The sequence below is a fragment of the Cervus elaphus genome, chromosome 5, assembly GCF_910594005.1.
Source record: "Cervus elaphus chromosome 5, mCerEla1.1, whole genome shotgun sequence".
NCBI classification, from domain to species: Eukaryota; Metazoa; Chordata; class Mammalia; order Artiodactyla; family Cervidae; genus Cervus; species Cervus elaphus.
The window spans coordinates 41575328-41592090 of record NC_057819.1 but is presented as its reverse complement, the minus strand read 5'-3'; the positions used below and the strand labels follow the sequence as shown (position 1 = coordinate 41592090).

The 16763-nt window shown below is 38.0% G+C and overlaps 1 protein-coding gene across 3 annotated transcripts in view; it reads right to left on the bottom strand.

Moving 5' to 3' along the window:
* LARP1B (La ribonucleoprotein 1B) overlaps nucleotides 1–16763 on the bottom strand; it is a 129549-nt gene that overhangs the window by 5306 nt on the left and 107480 nt on the right. For all 3 annotated transcript variants that reach the window (XM_043902391.1, XM_043902389.1, XM_043902390.1), the window contains exons 15-16: nucleotides 9371–9531; nucleotides 8878–9022 (exon numbers count right to left, since the gene is read on the bottom strand). In XM_043902391.1, coding sequence (XP_043758326.1) covers nucleotides 8878–9022; nucleotides 9371–9531 — 306 coding nt within the window. The remainder of the gene's footprint in view (nucleotides 1–8877; nucleotides 9023–9370; nucleotides 9532–16763) is intronic.

The following is a 16763-nucleotide window of genomic DNA, read 5'->3' as shown; positions in this document are numbered from 1 at the left end:
TCAGATAATATTTGTAAAGCACTAAAAAACCAGACCTGGTACATTGCAGATATCTATGAAATGTTGTTTCTCTCCTTCCTTTTTGAAATCATCTTATGCTAATGTTAGTTAATGGATATATTTAGTACTGATCTTCTTTCTAATAAGAATAATCATTTATTGAGCATACCAGGCAATGTGTTAAGCCCTTTAAATGTTGTGTTTTCTTTTTTAAATCTTCACAATAACCCTGTGAGGGTATTTACCATAATTTCCCCACTTTATAAAGAACCTAAAACTTACTGAGATTATAACTTTCAAGGTCACAGTAAGTTAATGGGTTTGATTTGAAAGCCTTCAGGTGCTTAACCACTGAGCTATCCTTGCTAAGGAATAGCTAATCCAGTCTCATCATGAACACTGCAGAAACAGATCAAAATTATAACACTGTTTTAAAAATCTATATACAGGATACCACAGGAACAAAGAAGGAGAACTGCCAATCTACACTTGGGTAGAAATGGGATCAGAAAAGTTATTAGAAAGTCCTGAGGAACAAATAGAAATTGTTTGCATAAGTAGCAAAATATGCCAAGACTAATTATAACAAAAGCTTTAAAACTTAGTTCCAACAGTAAAAAAAATATTTTACTTTGTGACAGTCAATACAACACATATTTGTGTAACATAAAAACATATATAAAAAAAAAATATATAAGTTTTGCAAATAATTTTTAAATTTGCATTTATCTATGAATTATAAAACATATTAATAACTTCACTATCATCAGTGAAGTCTGATATTTTCTATGTAAAATAAAAATTATTTTCTTATTTGGCAGTACTTGGGTGCATCTCAAAAATGACAGAATGATCTCTGTTCATTTCCAAGGCAAACCATTCAATATCACAGTAATCCACAGCTATGCCCCAGCCATTAATGCTGAAGAGGCTGAAGTCAAACAGTTCTATGAAGACCTACAAGACTTTCTAGAACTAATAAAAGATGTCATTTTCATCATAGGGGACTGGAGTACAAAAGGAGGAGACAAGAGATATCTGGAGTAACAAGCAAGTTTGGCCTTGGAGTACAAAATGAAGCAGGTCAAAGGCTAAGAGTTTTGCCAAGAGAATGCGCTGGTCATAGCAAACACCCTCTTTCAACAACACAAGAGAAAACTCTACACATGGACATCACCAGCTGGTCAATACTGAAATCAGATTGATTATATTCTTGGCAGCTGAATATGGAAAAGCTCTATATAGTCAACAAAAACAAGACCTGAAGCTGGCTGTGGCTCAGCTCAGGAGCCCCTCATTGAAAACTGAGGCTTAAACTGAAGAAAGTAAGGAAAACCACTAGACCATTCAGGTATGACCTAAATCAAATCCCTTATGGTTATACAGTGAAGGTAACAAATAGATTCAAGGGATTAGATCTGGTAGACAGAGTGCCTGAAGAACTACGGATGTAAGTTCATAATACTGTACAGGAGGCAGTGACCAAAAACATCCCAAAGAAAAAGAAATGCAAGAAGGCAAAATGGTTGTCTGAGGAGGCATTACAAATAGCTGAGAAAAGAAGAGAAGCAAAATGCAAAGGAAAAAGGGAAAGATATACCCAACTGGATGCAGAGTTCCAGAGAATAGCAACTAGAGATAAGAAGCCTTACATGAACAGTGCAAAGAAATAGAGGAAAAGAACAGAATGGGAAAGACTAGCGATCTCTTCAAAAAAGTTAAAGATACCAAGGGAACAGTTCATGCAAAAATGGGCACAAAAAAGGACAGAAATGGCAAGGACCTAACAGAAGCAGAAGAGATTATGAAGAGGTAACAAGAATACACAGAAGATCCAAATAATCACGATGGTGTGGTCACTCACCTACAGCCAGACATCTGGAGTGAGGAAGTCAAGTGGACCTTAGGAAGCATTACTACAAAGGCAGTGGAAGTGATGGAATTCCAGCTGAGCTATTAAAAATTCTAAAAGACGATGCTGTTAAAGTGCTGCACTCAATAAGCCAGCAAATTTGGAAAACTCAGCAGTGGCCACAGACCTGGAAAAGGTCAGTTTTCATTCCAATCCCAAAGAAAAGCAATGCCAAAAAGTGTTCAAAATGTCACACAATTGTGCTCATTTCACATGCTAGTAAGGTAATGCTCAAAATCCTTCAAGATAGGCTTCAACACTACATGAGCTGAGAACTTCCAGATGTTCAAGCTGGATTTAGAAAAGGCAGAGGAACCAGAGATCAAATTGCCAACATCTGCTGGATCATCGAAAAAGCAAGGGAATTCCAGAAAAACATCTACTTTGCTTCATTGACTACACTGAAGCCTTTGACTGTGTGGATCACAACAAACTGTGGAAAATTCTTAAAGAGATGGGAATACCAGACAACCTGATCTGCCTCCTGAGAAAGTTGTATGCAGGTCAGGAAGCAACAGTTACAACCAGACATGGAGCAAAGGTCTGGTTCAAAACTAGGAAAGAAGCACGTGAAGGCTGTATATAGTCACCCTGCTTAAGCAGAGTACAACATGTGAAATGCCGGGCTGGATCAATCACAAGCTGGAATCAAGATTGCCGGGAGAAATATCAACAATTTCAGATATGCAGATGATACCACTCTAATGGCATAAAGCAAAGAAAAACTAAAGAGCCTCTTGATGAGGGTGAAAGAGGAGAGTGAAAAGGTTGGTTTAAAACTGAAAGGTTGTTAAGCCATGAACGACTCCAGTATTCTTGGTGTCCTGAGGAGAGGAATTCCATCCGGGGCAACTGATGAGGCTTGATCGCTCAGAGCTTTTGTGTGATAAAGTTTTATTAAAGTATAAAAGGGGTAGAGAAAGCTTCTGACATAGACATCAGAAGAGGGCATAAAGAGTGCCCCCCTGCTGGTCTTTAGCCAGATGTTATATGGCTACTAGCAGTCTGCTAATTAGAGAAAGGAAATGTCTCCAAACTCAGAGACTGGCAGCAGGCCCCTCAGCCACAACATGCATTTTGAGATAACATTGGCACAAGGTGAGCTGCCCCAGCCATAAAATGATTGACATGAATCTTGAAGAAAGGCAGGTTTCCAAGCAAATACAGTCTCATTAACATAGCTTAAGAGAACATTTGCATAAGTAAAACATACTGGTTTGTCAACTAGGTTCATGAGTCTTAGGTAGAAACAACTTGAAGACAGAGTCCAGGGCCCATAAGTAGTTCATTAACATAGCTTAAGACAAACATTTCCAAAAGAAAAACACATCACATTGGCTAGCTCAAGGTTTGAGAAACATTAAGTTCTGGTGGAGCCAGAACATTTAAGTTCTGTTAAAGCCAGAACTTTAACAGAAACCTCTTTTTAAATTTGGATCAGTTCAGTTCAGTCGCTCAGTCATGTCTGACTGTTTGCAACCCCATGGACTGCAGCACACTAGGGTTCCCTGTCCATCACCAACACCCAGAGCCTACTCAAACTCATATCCAATGCATCAGTGATGCCATCCAACCATCCCATCCTCTGTCATCTCCTTCTCCTCCCACCTTCAATCTTTCCCAGCATCAGGATATTTTCAAATGAGTCAATTCTTCGCATCAGGTGGCCAAAGTATTGGAGTTTCAGCTTCAGCATCAGTCCTTCCAATGAACATTCAGGACTGATTTCCTGAGGATTGACTGGTTGGATCTCCTTGCAGTCCAAGGGACTCTCAAGAGTCTTCTCGAACACTACAGTTCAAAAGCATCAACTCTTCGGCGCTCAGCTTTCTTTATAGTCCAATTCTCACATCCATATATGACTACTGGAAAAACCATAGCTTTGACTAGATGGACCTTTGTTGGCAAAGTAACATCTCTGCTTTTTAATATGCTGTCTAGGTTGGTCATGACTTTTCTTCCAAGGAGCAAACATTTTTTCATTTCATGGCTGCAGTCACCATCTGCAGTGATTTTGGAGCCCCCAAAAATAAAGTCTGTCACTGTTTCCATTGATTCCCCATCTATTTGCCATCTTGGCTATTGGGAACACTGCAAGAAACATGGGAGTGCACTTCTCTCTTCAAAATACTGTTTTCACTTCCTTTGGGTATATACCCCGTAGTGGAACTGCTGGGTCACATGGCAGATTTATTTTTAATTTTTTGAGGAATCTCTTTATTGCTTTCCATAGTATTGGACCAATTTACATTTCCACCAACAGTATATAAAGATTCATTTTTCACCACATCCTCAACAACAACTGTTATTTTTTGTCTTCTTGATGCCATTCTAGTGGGAGCATAATTCTTAAATTTTAAGTGTGAATGGAGAGATCACTAGCTAAGGGAAGAGGGAAACCCATTCAGATCTTATTCAAAAATTGCATTTTGATGAAGATGATGAAACAAACATACTTCCACACATAATGTATCCTTCCTCTTTCCAAGCGGGTGGGTCCAAACTTATCCACAAAAGTCAGAGCATCTCTCTTTCTAAAATTATTTTGATTATTTCTCTTTTTTCCTCAGATAATAGCTTAATCAAAATTTTTTCAGTGCCCAACCCCAATTCCTCAAGCTTCACTTCAGCCTTATTCCTGCTCAGTCTTCCTTTTTTTAACTTTATTTTATTATTTTTTTTAAAACATTTATTTATGACTGAGTTGGGTCTTAGCTGCGGTCACGGGTGGAGGGGGGTGGTGGTGGCAGCGGTGAGGTGTAGGTTTTTTCTTGCCAGCGCTTTGGGCTCTCTAGTTGTGGCATGTGGGCTTAGTTGCTCTGCAGCATGTGGGATCTTACTTTCCCGACCAGGGATCCAACCTGTGTCCCCTGCATTGAAAGGTGGGTTCTTAACCACTGGGCCACCAGGGAAGTCCCTTAACTTTATTTTTAATTGGAGGATAACTAACAATATTGTGATGGTTTATGACATACATCACTGTTCAGTCTTCCTTATTCATACGAAATAAAGAAGTCTCTCTAGAAACAGATTTAAGATGGCACTCATCTTCTCCCATAAGACCAAATCATGCACTCATCTTCTCCTGCAAGACCACCAAAATCACAACTAGCTGTTTAACAACCATCGACAGGAGGACACTGGAACTCAACAACGACGAAGGACTAGGAATCCCCAGAGAATTTGACTTTGAAGGCCAGCAGGATTGACTGCAGGACTTTCACAACTGTTAATTGGTTATACCCCAATACAAATATTAATAAAAACTTTAAAAAACAAAAAGAAGTCTCTGAAAACCCATTCAAAGAGTTGAAGCCAATGTGAAATTCTCTTCTCAATCACTGCTTTCTCACTTTCTCCTCATCTCTGTATTCAGGCCTAACTCTCCTTTCATCTTCTCCACATTCCACAGGAAAATAAGCCTATTCTAGGAGTCCTAGGCATTTTTGGGGCTTGTGGTCAATACCTGCAGGCAACTTTGTTGGCAGGATTTTCAGCAAAGTGGCTGGTGGGGAACTTGCTTGAAGATTAATAAAGCTGGGGGAGGGCTTGGCTTGACAAACAGGCACAGTATTACCCTCCTCTTTGGCTGTGGTGTCAACAGAAAGCTTCAACTCCAGCACCCACCCCTGTAGTTAATACACACGTGTAGTGCTGTGCGGGCCAGCTTCCGGAGCCTCTGCGCTTGCGCAGAGGTTCGTTCTGCACACAGCCACCCTATTTAAATTTGTATAGAGAAGGTGAAAAAATCTTGACACTTGTAATTTGTTTCCTCCTGCCACTTAAGAGAGAGAGAAAATACGTCTGACACTTGCAGTCTATTTCCTCCGTTTGGAGACCCCTGGCCTTCCTGCCTGTTACCGTCTCAAAACTCAACATTCATAAAACTAAGATCATAGCATCTAGTCCCATCACTTCATGGCATATAGATGGGGGAAAGGTGGAAATAGTGATAGAATTTATTTTCTTGGGCTCCAATCACTGTAGATAGTGACTGCAGCCATGAAATGAAAAGGTGCTTGCTTCCTGGAAGGAAAGATATGACAAACCTAGACATATTGAAAAGCAGAGACATCAGGTTGCTGCTGAAAGTCTGTAGAGCCAAAACTATGGTTTTTCCAGTAGTCATGTACGGATGTGAGAGTTGGACCATAAAGAAGGCTGAGTACCGAAGAATCAATGCTTTGGAATTGTGGTGCTGGAGAAGATTCGAGAGTCCCTTGGACAGAAAGGAGATCAAACCCGTCAATCTTAAAGGAAATCAACCCTGAATATTCATGGCAAGGACTGATGTAGAAGTTGAAGCTCCAATACTTTGGCCACCTGATGCTAACAGTCAACTCATTAAAAAAGATCCTGATGCTGGGAAACATTGACAGAAGGAGGAGAAGGGGGCGACAGAGAATGAGATGGTTGAATGGCATTACTGACTCAATGGACATGAGTTTGAGCAAACTTTGGGAGATAGAGAAGGACAGGGAAGTCTGGCGTGCTGCAGTCCATGGGGTTGCAAAGAGTCCAGTGCGACTGAACAACTGACCTACAATTTATTTGGCTGAGTCAGGTCTTAGTTGTGCCACATGGGTTCTTCTTTCATCATGTGGAATCTGTAGTAGTTGCAGCATGCGGACTTAGTTGCCCCACGACATGTAGGATCTTAGTTCCCTGACCAGGGATGAACCCATGTCCCCTGCATTTTCTATTTTTTTAAGTAAGTCAAAACCACTAAATTGATTTCAACCCATTAATGGGTAGCATACCACAGTTTGAATGAGAATATCTAGACCAGCCACTATGAAGAACAGTACCAAGAAAAGTGAAAAATAAAACTACTATATGACTGAGCAATCTCACTCCAGAGCATATATCTGGAGAAAACTATAATTTGAAAAGATACATGCACCCCAATGTTCACAGTAGCACTACTTACCACAGCCAAGATATGGAAGCAACCTAAATGTCCATCAACAGATGAATGGATAAAGAAGATGTGTACATATATACAATGGAACCTACTCAGCCATAAATAAATAATAAAATAATGCCACTTGCAGCAACTTGGATGAATCTAGAGATTATCATACTAAGTGAAGTCAGACAGAGGAAGACAAATATATAATATTATATATGGCATCTAAAAAGATGATACAAATGAACTTATTTATAAGACAAAAACAGACTCACAGATCTTGAAAACAAACTTATGGTTATCAAAGGGGAAAGGTAGGGGTAAGGATAAATTAGGAGGTTGGGATTAACATATACACACTACTATATATAAAACAGATAATTTTTTATAGTACTACTGTATAGTACAGGAAACTACTCAACCTATCTGGGCAAAGAATCTGAAAAAAAATGGATATATGTATAAATGAATCACTCTGTGTACACCTGAAATACAATAATATAAATCAACTATACCCCAATATAAAATTTAAAAAAACAAAAACCTTTTTTAAAGAAATGGCAAATTTTGCCTTTTGTGCCAACTCAGATAAACTGGCAGTAGCCATTAGAGGTGTGAGAAGAAAGACTATATAAATCTGAATTCAAGAACAATATTAAATAATGCTGAGATTGATTAGAGATGTCAGTAATGAGGTATACATGCCATTTATCTATCATTCCTGATCAAGATTCTAGATGAAAACTAAATGGGCTTTATTTTTACACAAGTCAGTGCAAGTGTAAAAAAAATTTATTTTCAGAAAAAAGTTTTTGCAGCATCTTGTATTTCTCTTGAAGATCACAAATTGATTAACAATGGACTCTTATTTGAGCTTTACAAGAGAAATCCACAGAACAATCACACATGGATTATGGTGTACTATAGTATTTACTATTGAAAAAACGTGCATTTAAGTGGACCCATTCAGGTTCAAATCAGTATTGTCGAAGGGTCAACTGTAGTAGGAAAATATGAGATTGAACAGATGAGTCAGGAGGTATCATGAGAGGCCTTACTTCTTCTTGTCTCAAGGAATGTTAACAATTGGTTTGGCTCTAATCATGTATCAATCTGGGGATGTATATATGCACATCCAAGGGAAATCTGTCATGGTGAGGGCAAGAGAGAGAAAAATATCTTTCAACTTTCATTTGGCTTTTGTACCAGCTACTAAGACAGTTCCAAACAGTCCCACCTCCTGATATACATAAACTTGTGTAGCTCCCTCCTATATTATATCAGGGCTGGTTTGTGTGAACACAATAATATGGCAGAAGTGATGTTACTTTCAGGTGTAGGTTATGTAAGACATTGAAGCTTCCATCTTGGAAGTTTTCCCTCTTTCTTAGATCATTCACTCTGAGTGAAGTCATATGGTGAAATGCCTATGGGGAGGCCTATGTGGTGAGATACTTAAGCCTCTTGCCAATATCCAAGTGAATGAGCTTGAAGAAGATCCTCTATCCTCTTCAGGGACTGCAGCCCCATCCAATACCTTGACTGCAGTCCTACAGGGGAACTGAGCCAGAGACACTCAGCTAAGTTGTTCCTGGAGCCTTGACCCTTAGAAACTATTACCTAATAAATGTTTGTTGTTTTAAGCTTTTAAGTTCTGGGGTATTCTGCTATGCAGCAATAGAAAACTAATACAGTCTTTTCCTTAGCTATCACATGGTATTTTCACAGTCCAAAATCAGACTAGTTCAGGGACTTCCCTGATGGTCCAGTGGTTAAGAATCTGCTGGCCAATGCAGGGGACATGGGTTCCATCCCTGGGTCATAAAGATCCCACATGCCACGGGGCAACTAAGCCTGTGAGCCACAACTACTGAGCCCACTTGAACTAGAGCCTGTGCACCAAAACAAGAGAAGCTACTGCAGTGAGAAGCCCATGCACTTGGTGCAACTAGAGAAAGCTCATGCATAGCAATGAAGACCTAGTGCAGCCAAAAATAAAGTAACTTTAAAAAATAAAAATTCCCTCCAAGTGTAAAAATATGAGAAAATATTTGACCTGTAATTTTCTTTTGCATCTTCCCAAGCAAGCTGTCTAAATTCCTCATACATTTTTTTATTGAAGTGATCTCTGAGGAAAAAGGACCAGAAACGAAAGAGGGTATTCATTTCTTGGGACTGGCCAATTCCCAAACGTTTTCTCTCTGGAAAAAGTCAAAATAGCAGACATTTTACATAGCATAAAATCAAGAAAGCTGAAATACATTAATCCCCAAAACATATTTGGGTTTCTTCTAAACAAAGAATAATCATTTCTCTGACTCATTGCTCAAGTTTAAGCATTTGTCAATAGTAATGAGAATATAGTAAACTTCATTCCCTAATGTATCTAAACTATAAAATACAGGAATAAAGAATATATAAAAACATTTAAGGTAATTAAAACAAAACAAAATAAAAGAATATTTTAACCTGATATTAAATGTTACAACTAGAATTTTTGCAACTATGTTTTAATCTTAAAGATGACTATATAAAGGAAAGCATCTTACCACTTAGGCATCTTCTACGGTACTTGTGGTACACTTGTTGGGTAAAGCCGTTTTCCTTCAAAAGTTCATGAGAAGGGTGCTGGAACTTTGGGAATGAATGAGGAGTACATCCATAACTTCCTATTAGTGGTGCACCTTCTGAAGGCGAAGCATTTGAACTGCTGTTTGAGGAGGGGGAAAAAAGCCTTCAAACTGAAATATCGAGAACCAAGTGTTTAAAACAATTTGCAGTTTGTTACTAAGAGTCTCAATAGTGAAGGCATTAGCCCCTAAAACTCTCCTAAACTAATGATATACAGCTATTCATGTTCAACACATGGATTAATTCAGAAGTTGATAAAGGACATGGTCATAAATCCTCAGACTAAAACAGTAAGTAGAAGCAGATAACTGACCAGCTAGCTTACTCCTCTTTTCCAGATCTGTTAATTTAGCTTATATTTATTTTTTTCTTATGGTACTGGAGAAATTTTCAATTTTTATGAGCAATTAGGTTAATAATATAAATTAAATAAGTAGAAATGAGGAATAAAATCCAGCACACAGACAATATTTTCATTATCCTAAAGACATACCTACAACTCTGTAAATCAATTTCACCTCTGAAATTTCACCTATATCCATCTTTTTCTTTTCATCTTCACTTTATTATTCAAATTGAGGCTTTTCTCCTTTCACTTGAACTAACTGGTGTCTGGGTTTTTCCAACCTCCTTCCTCTATGCTGTCACCAAAGTGATCTTCTTAAATTGATTTAAATCACTGGTTCTCAATATGTGGTCTGCAGATACTTAGAGAGGTTCCCAAGAACCTTTCAGAAAGCCTGCAAGGTCAAAACTATTTTCAAAATTTTAGACATTATTTGCCCTCTTCGTTGAGTTCACATTTGTACTGATGGTACTAAAGCAATGGTGTATAAAACTGCAGATGCAAACTAAAGCACTGGCACCAAACTTTACTTACTACTGGTTGTATTACTTACTGCTATGTAATACTTGAATTTTTTTTCTTTTGCCAGTTTTATCTTAAGAAATCCTTGATGAAGCAAACAAAATTAACTTTATGAAATCTCAACACTTGAGTACATCTTACTAAGTGTGACAAAATGGGACAGAAGCTTTAGTTTTGCAAAACGAGAACGTTCTGGAGATGTTTCACAACAATGTGAATATACTTAACACTGCTGAACTGTACTCTTAAAATGGTTAAGATGGTAAATCTCATTCTATGTGCTTATTATAACAATCAGGAGGAGAAAAGAACTTTTGAAGCATATCAAAGTATGATGGCTGTTGTTATGGGCTGTTTGTTGACTTCCTAACCCCTAATGTGATGATTTTAAGAGTAAATATGTTACGATGGCAGAGTCTTCCTGAGTGGAATTAGTGCCCATACGAGAGGAGACATAAGAATACTTCCCGCTCTCTCGGCTCTCTGCTATGTGAGGATACAACAAGATGGTCATGAGCAAACTAGGAAGCAGGCCTTCACCAGACACAGGATCTGTGGGCACCTTAACCTCGGATCTGTGAGAAATAAACACCTCCTATTTAAGCTCCTCAGTCTATGGCATATTTGTTACAGCAGTACTATGACAGTTGTCCTAAGTCAAAGCACTCCTGAGAAAAAGTTGTGACCTGGACTAGCTGATTTTTTTCATGGAATACCATTTTTAATTAGAAGATTAATCAACAACTTACGGTTATTCAGACTTCGTTTTGGGTCAGTCATTTCCTTGAAAATGAACAAATGAATCTGTTTCCTCAACAAAATGTTGAGGAAAAATCCAAATTTCATGCAAAAATAAGGATTTTGGAAACTTTTTGTTACCATAAGCCTAGGAGTTTCCACTCATACCTAAACACCTAATGAAATCAGTGTTTGTTTGTTTTTTAAGACTTTGTGTGTGATGTAAAATATATATGATATTTGTAATTTTAATCATTCTTAAGTGTAGTAGCTCATCAGCACTAAATATTCACAACATTATATCATACTATCTCCACCAAAAACTTCATCATCCCCAACAAAAACTCTTTCCCTCTTCCTGTAGCCCCCAATAAATTCTATTCTACGTTGTCTTTGAATCTGACTATTCTAGGTACCTCATATAAGTGGAAGCATACTAAATTCATCCTTCTGAGTCTGCCTTATATCACTAAGCGTGCTTGTTCTCAAGGTCCATCCATGTCGAGGCTTAAATCAAAATTTCATTATTCTTTATGGAACCACATTCCATTGTATGTATATACCTATTGTGTTATCTAGTCATATGTTGATGGACTATGTATTATTTTCACCCTCTGGCTATTATGAATACTACTTCTATAAACATGGGCATAAAAATATCTGTTCAACTGACACTTTTCATTTCTTTTGGATATAGATTTGGGAATAAAATAGCTAGGTCATATGATAATTCTATGTTTTACCATTTTGAGAAAGTGCCAAACTGTTTTCCACAATGGCTGCAGCATTTTATATTTCCAAGAGCAAAGCACAAGGTTCTAACTTCTCCACATCCACACAAACATTTACTTTCAATTTTTTTGATTATACACATCTGTATTAGTCAGCTCAACTGCCATAACAAGATACCACAGACTGGGTAGCTTAAACAATAGAAATTTCTGTTCTCATAGTCCTAGAGGCCTGAAGTCCAAGATCGTAGTGCCAGAAGTGTTGGTTTCTCGGTAGGTCTCTTTCTGGCTTACAGAGAGCCACCTTCTCAAGGTGTCCTCACAAGGCCTTTCCCTTCTTTATCTACATGCAGAAAGAGAGAGATCTCTGGTGTTTCTTCCTCTTCTTATTAAGGTCACTAGTTCTATCGTATTAAAGCTCCATTCTAACAACTTCATTTAACCTTAATTCCTTAGAGGTCATATCTCAAATACAATCACATGTCAGGGTTAGGGTTTCACCATATAATTTTGGAAAGACAATTCAGTCCATAACACCATCGTAATGGGTATGAAGGGATATCTCATTTTGGTTTTTGATTTGCATTTCTCAAATGATTAATGATATTACATTCCTTTTCATAGGCTTATTGGCCATTTGTACATCTCCTCTGGAGAAATGTCTATTAAAATCCTTTCCCCATTTTTGAATTGGGTTTTTTTTGTTAAAGATTTTTTCAGACTATTAACCCCCTTATCAGATATATAATTTGCAAATGTTTTCTCTCATTCACTAGGTGGGCTTCCCTGGTGGCTCAGATGGGAAAGAACCCGTCTGTAATGCGGGAGACCTAGGTTCGATCCCTGGGTGGGGAAGATCCCCTGGAGGAGGGCATGGCAACCCACTCCAATATTCTTGCCCGGAGAATCCTCATGGACAGAGGAGCCTGGCAGGCTACAGTTCATGAGGTTATAAAGAGTCGGACATGACTGAGTGACTAAGCACAGCACATTCAGTAGGTTTTCTTTCCACTCTGATAGTATTCTTTTTTATACAAAAGTGCATAATTATGATGAAGTAAAATTTATCTAGTTTTCTCTTTTATTGCCTGTGCTTTGGTGCCATGCTCAAGAAACCACTGTCAAACCTAGCATCGTAAAGATGTTCCCCTATGTTTTCTTCTAAGAGTTTTATAGTTTTAGCTCTTAGGTTTATGTCTTCAATTCATTTGAATTAATTTTTTTGTATCTGGTGTAAAGTATGGATCTCATCCTTTCACACACTGGATATCCAGTTTCCCAGCACCATTTCTTAAAAAGATGATCCTCTCCTTCATTGAACAGCACCATTGTAGAAAATAAACTGACCATATATGACAGTGTTTATTTCTAGACTCTTTTTTTCTATTTATTAGTCTACATGTCTGTCCTTAAGCCAAGACCAAACATTTTAATTACTGTAGCCTTGTAGTAACTTTCAAAGTTGGCAAGTGTTGGTCCTTCGATTTTATTTTTTAAAGGTCATTTTGGCTTTTCAGGGTTCCCTGAAATTTTATAAACAATGGAGGATAAGCTTTTTCCATTTTTGTAGGGACTGTGTCAAATATATATAGATCACTTAGAACTGTAATAATGTCTTAACAATGTTAAGTCTTCCTATCCATGAAAAAGGGCTGGCTCTCCATTTATTTAGGTCTACTAAAATTTTTTACTTTTCAGTGTGTGTCTTTTGCTTCCTTGGTTAGATTTATTCCAAAGTATTTATTTTTTTAACACATTAATGTAAATAGAATTGCTTTCTGAATTTCTTTTTCAAATTATTCAGTGCTGTATACAGAAAGACAACTGATTTTTATGTATTTTGTACACAGGAATTCCAGGACAACAGTGAATACCAATGACAAAAGCATGTATCCCTCCGTCTTGTTCCTGATCTTAGGATGACGGCTTTTAGTCTTTCACCAGAGTATAAGGTCCACCATGGGTTTCTCATAAATATCTTTTATCATGTTGGCGAATTTTCCCTTTAATTTTAGCATTCTAAGAATATTTAATCATGAAAGGACATTCAGTTCAGTTCAGTTCAATTGCTCAGTTGTGTCTGACTCTTTGCAACCCCATGAGTCGCAGCACGCCAGGCCTCCCTGTCCATCACCAACCCCTGAAGTTTACTCAAACTCATGTCCATCGAGTCAGTGATGCCATCCAACCATCACATCCCCGTTCATCTCCTTCTCCTCCTACCCCCAATCCCTCCCAGCATCAGGGTCTTTTCCAATGAGTCAACTCTTGGCATGAGGTGGCCAAGGTATTGGAGTTTCAGCTTCAGCATCAGTGCTTCCAATGACACCCAGGACTGATTTCCTTTAGGATGGACTAGTTGGATCTCCTTGCAGTCCAAGGGACTCTCAAGAGTCTTCTCCAACACCACAGTTCAAAAGCAGCTTTCTTCACAGTCCAACTCTCATATCCACACATTGACCACTGGAAAAACCATAGCCTTGACTAGACAGACCTTTATTGGCAAAGTAATGTCTCTGCTTTTTATTTATTTATTTATTTATTTTCTGCTTTTTAATATGCTATCTAGGTTGGTCATAACTTTCCTTCCAAGGAGTAAGCATCTTTTAATTTCATGGCTGCAATCACCATCTGCAGTGATTTTGGAGCCCCCCAAAATAAAGTCTGACACTGTTTCCACTGTCTCCCCATCTATTTGCCATGAAGTGATGGGACCAGATGCCATGATCTTAGTTTTCTGAATGTTGAGCTTTAAGCCAACTTTTTCACTCTCCTCTTTCACTTTCATCAAGAGGCTTTTTAGTTCCTCTTCACTTTCTTCCATAAGGGTGGTGTTATCAGCATATCTGAGGTTATTGATATTTCTCCCGGCAATCTTGATTCCACCTTGTGCTTCATCCAGCCCAGCGTTTCTCATGATATACTCTGCATATAAGTTAAATAAGCAGGGTGACAATATACAGCCTTGATGTACTCCTTTTCCTATTTGGAACCAGTCTGTTTTTCCATGTCCAGTTCTAACTATTGCTTCCTGACCTGCATATAGGTTTCTCAAGAGGCAGGTCAGGTGGTCTGGTATTCCCATCTCCTTCAGAATTTTCCACAGTTTATTGTGATCCACACAGTCAAAGGCTTTGGTGTAGTCAATAAAGCAGAAATAGATGTTTTTCTGGAACTCTCTTACTTTTTCGATGATCCAGCGGATGTTGGCAATTTGATCTCTGGTTCCTCTGCCTTTTCTAAAACAAGCTTGAACATCTGGAAGTTCACAGTTTACGTATTGCTGAAGCCTGGCTTGGACAATTTTGAGCATTACTTTGCTAGCATGTGAGATGAGTGCAACTGTGCAATAGTATGAGCATTCTTTGGGATTGCCTTTCTTTGGGATTGGAATGAAAACTGACCTTTTCCAGTCCTGTGGCCACTGCTGAGTTTTCCAAATTTGCTGGCATATTGAGTGCAGCACTTTCACAGCATCATCTTTTAGGATTTGAAATAGTTCAACTGGAATTCCATCACCTCCACTAGCTTTGTTCGTAGTGATGCTTTCTAAGGCCCACTTGACTTCACATTCCAGGATGTCTGGCTCTAGGTGAGTGATCACACCACATTGGATTGTATCAAATTAACTTTTCTATGTCAGGTGAAATGATTACATAGTTTTTTTTCCCTTGGTTCTATTAATATCATGCATTATATTGGTTTCCTTATATTATATTGAATCACTTATACGACTGGGATAAATCCCACTTGTCATGGTGAATAATCCTTTTAATGCACTGTTAGATTTAATTTGCTAATATTTTTTGAGGACATATGCATTTATATTCATAAGGGATACTGGTATGTAATTTTATTTTCTTGTGATGCCTTTATCTGATTTTGGTATTAGGGTAATGAAGCCCTCAATAGAATAACTATTCCCTTCTCTTCAGTTTTTTGAAAGAGTCTGAGGAGAGTTAGTGCTAACTCTTCTTCAAATATTTGGTAGAATTCACTAGTGAAACCATTTGATTCAAAATTTTGTTAGAGGTTTTTGATTACTGATTCAATCTCTTTACTTCTTATAGGTGGGTTGAATTTTTTATTTTTTATTAAATTAGTTTAGGTAATTAATTTATGTGTTTCAAGGAATTTATTCTAGGTTATGTAATTTGTTGATATATAACAATTTGTTCATAGTAGTCTCTTAGAATCCCTTGTATCTCTGTAATGTCAGTAATAATGCCTCCATTTCCATTTTTGAGTTTCTTGCATCTTCTTTTTTCTCCATCATAGATGAGAAATCCATGGATATGGAAGGTCAAATGTATTTTCTAATTTCCACTGTAATTTCTTCTTTGACCCATGGGGTACTTAAGAATGTGCTATTTAATTTCTACATATGTGTGAATTTTTACTTTCCTTCTGTTAGGGATTTCTAACATCCCATTGTTGTCAGAGAAGATACTTTGTGTGACACCTCTTTTAAAATTTATTAGAAATTCTGTTATGGTCAAACATATATAGTCTATTGTGAAGAATGCCCCACGCAATCTTAAGAATTTGTATTCTTCCATTGTTAGGTGATACAGACTTCCCTGATAGATCAGTTGGTAAAGAATCCGCCTGCAATGCAGGAGACACCGGTTCTATTCCTGGATCGGGAAGATCCACTGGAGAAGGGATAGGCTACCCACTCCAGTATTCTTGGGCTTCCCTTGTGGCTCAGCTGGTAAAGAATTCGCCTGCAATGTAGGAGGCCTGGGTTTGATCCCTGGGTTGGGAAGATCTCCTGGAGAAGGGAAAGGCTACCCACTCCAGTATTCTGGCCTGGAGAATTCCATGGACTCTATAGTCCATGGGGTCGCAAACAGTCGGTCACGGCTGAGCAACTTTCACACTATTCACACACTATTGTTAGGTGAAAAATTCTTAAATGTGTTAGGTCTAATTGCCTTATAATGTTGTTCATGTTCTCTATTTTGTTAATCA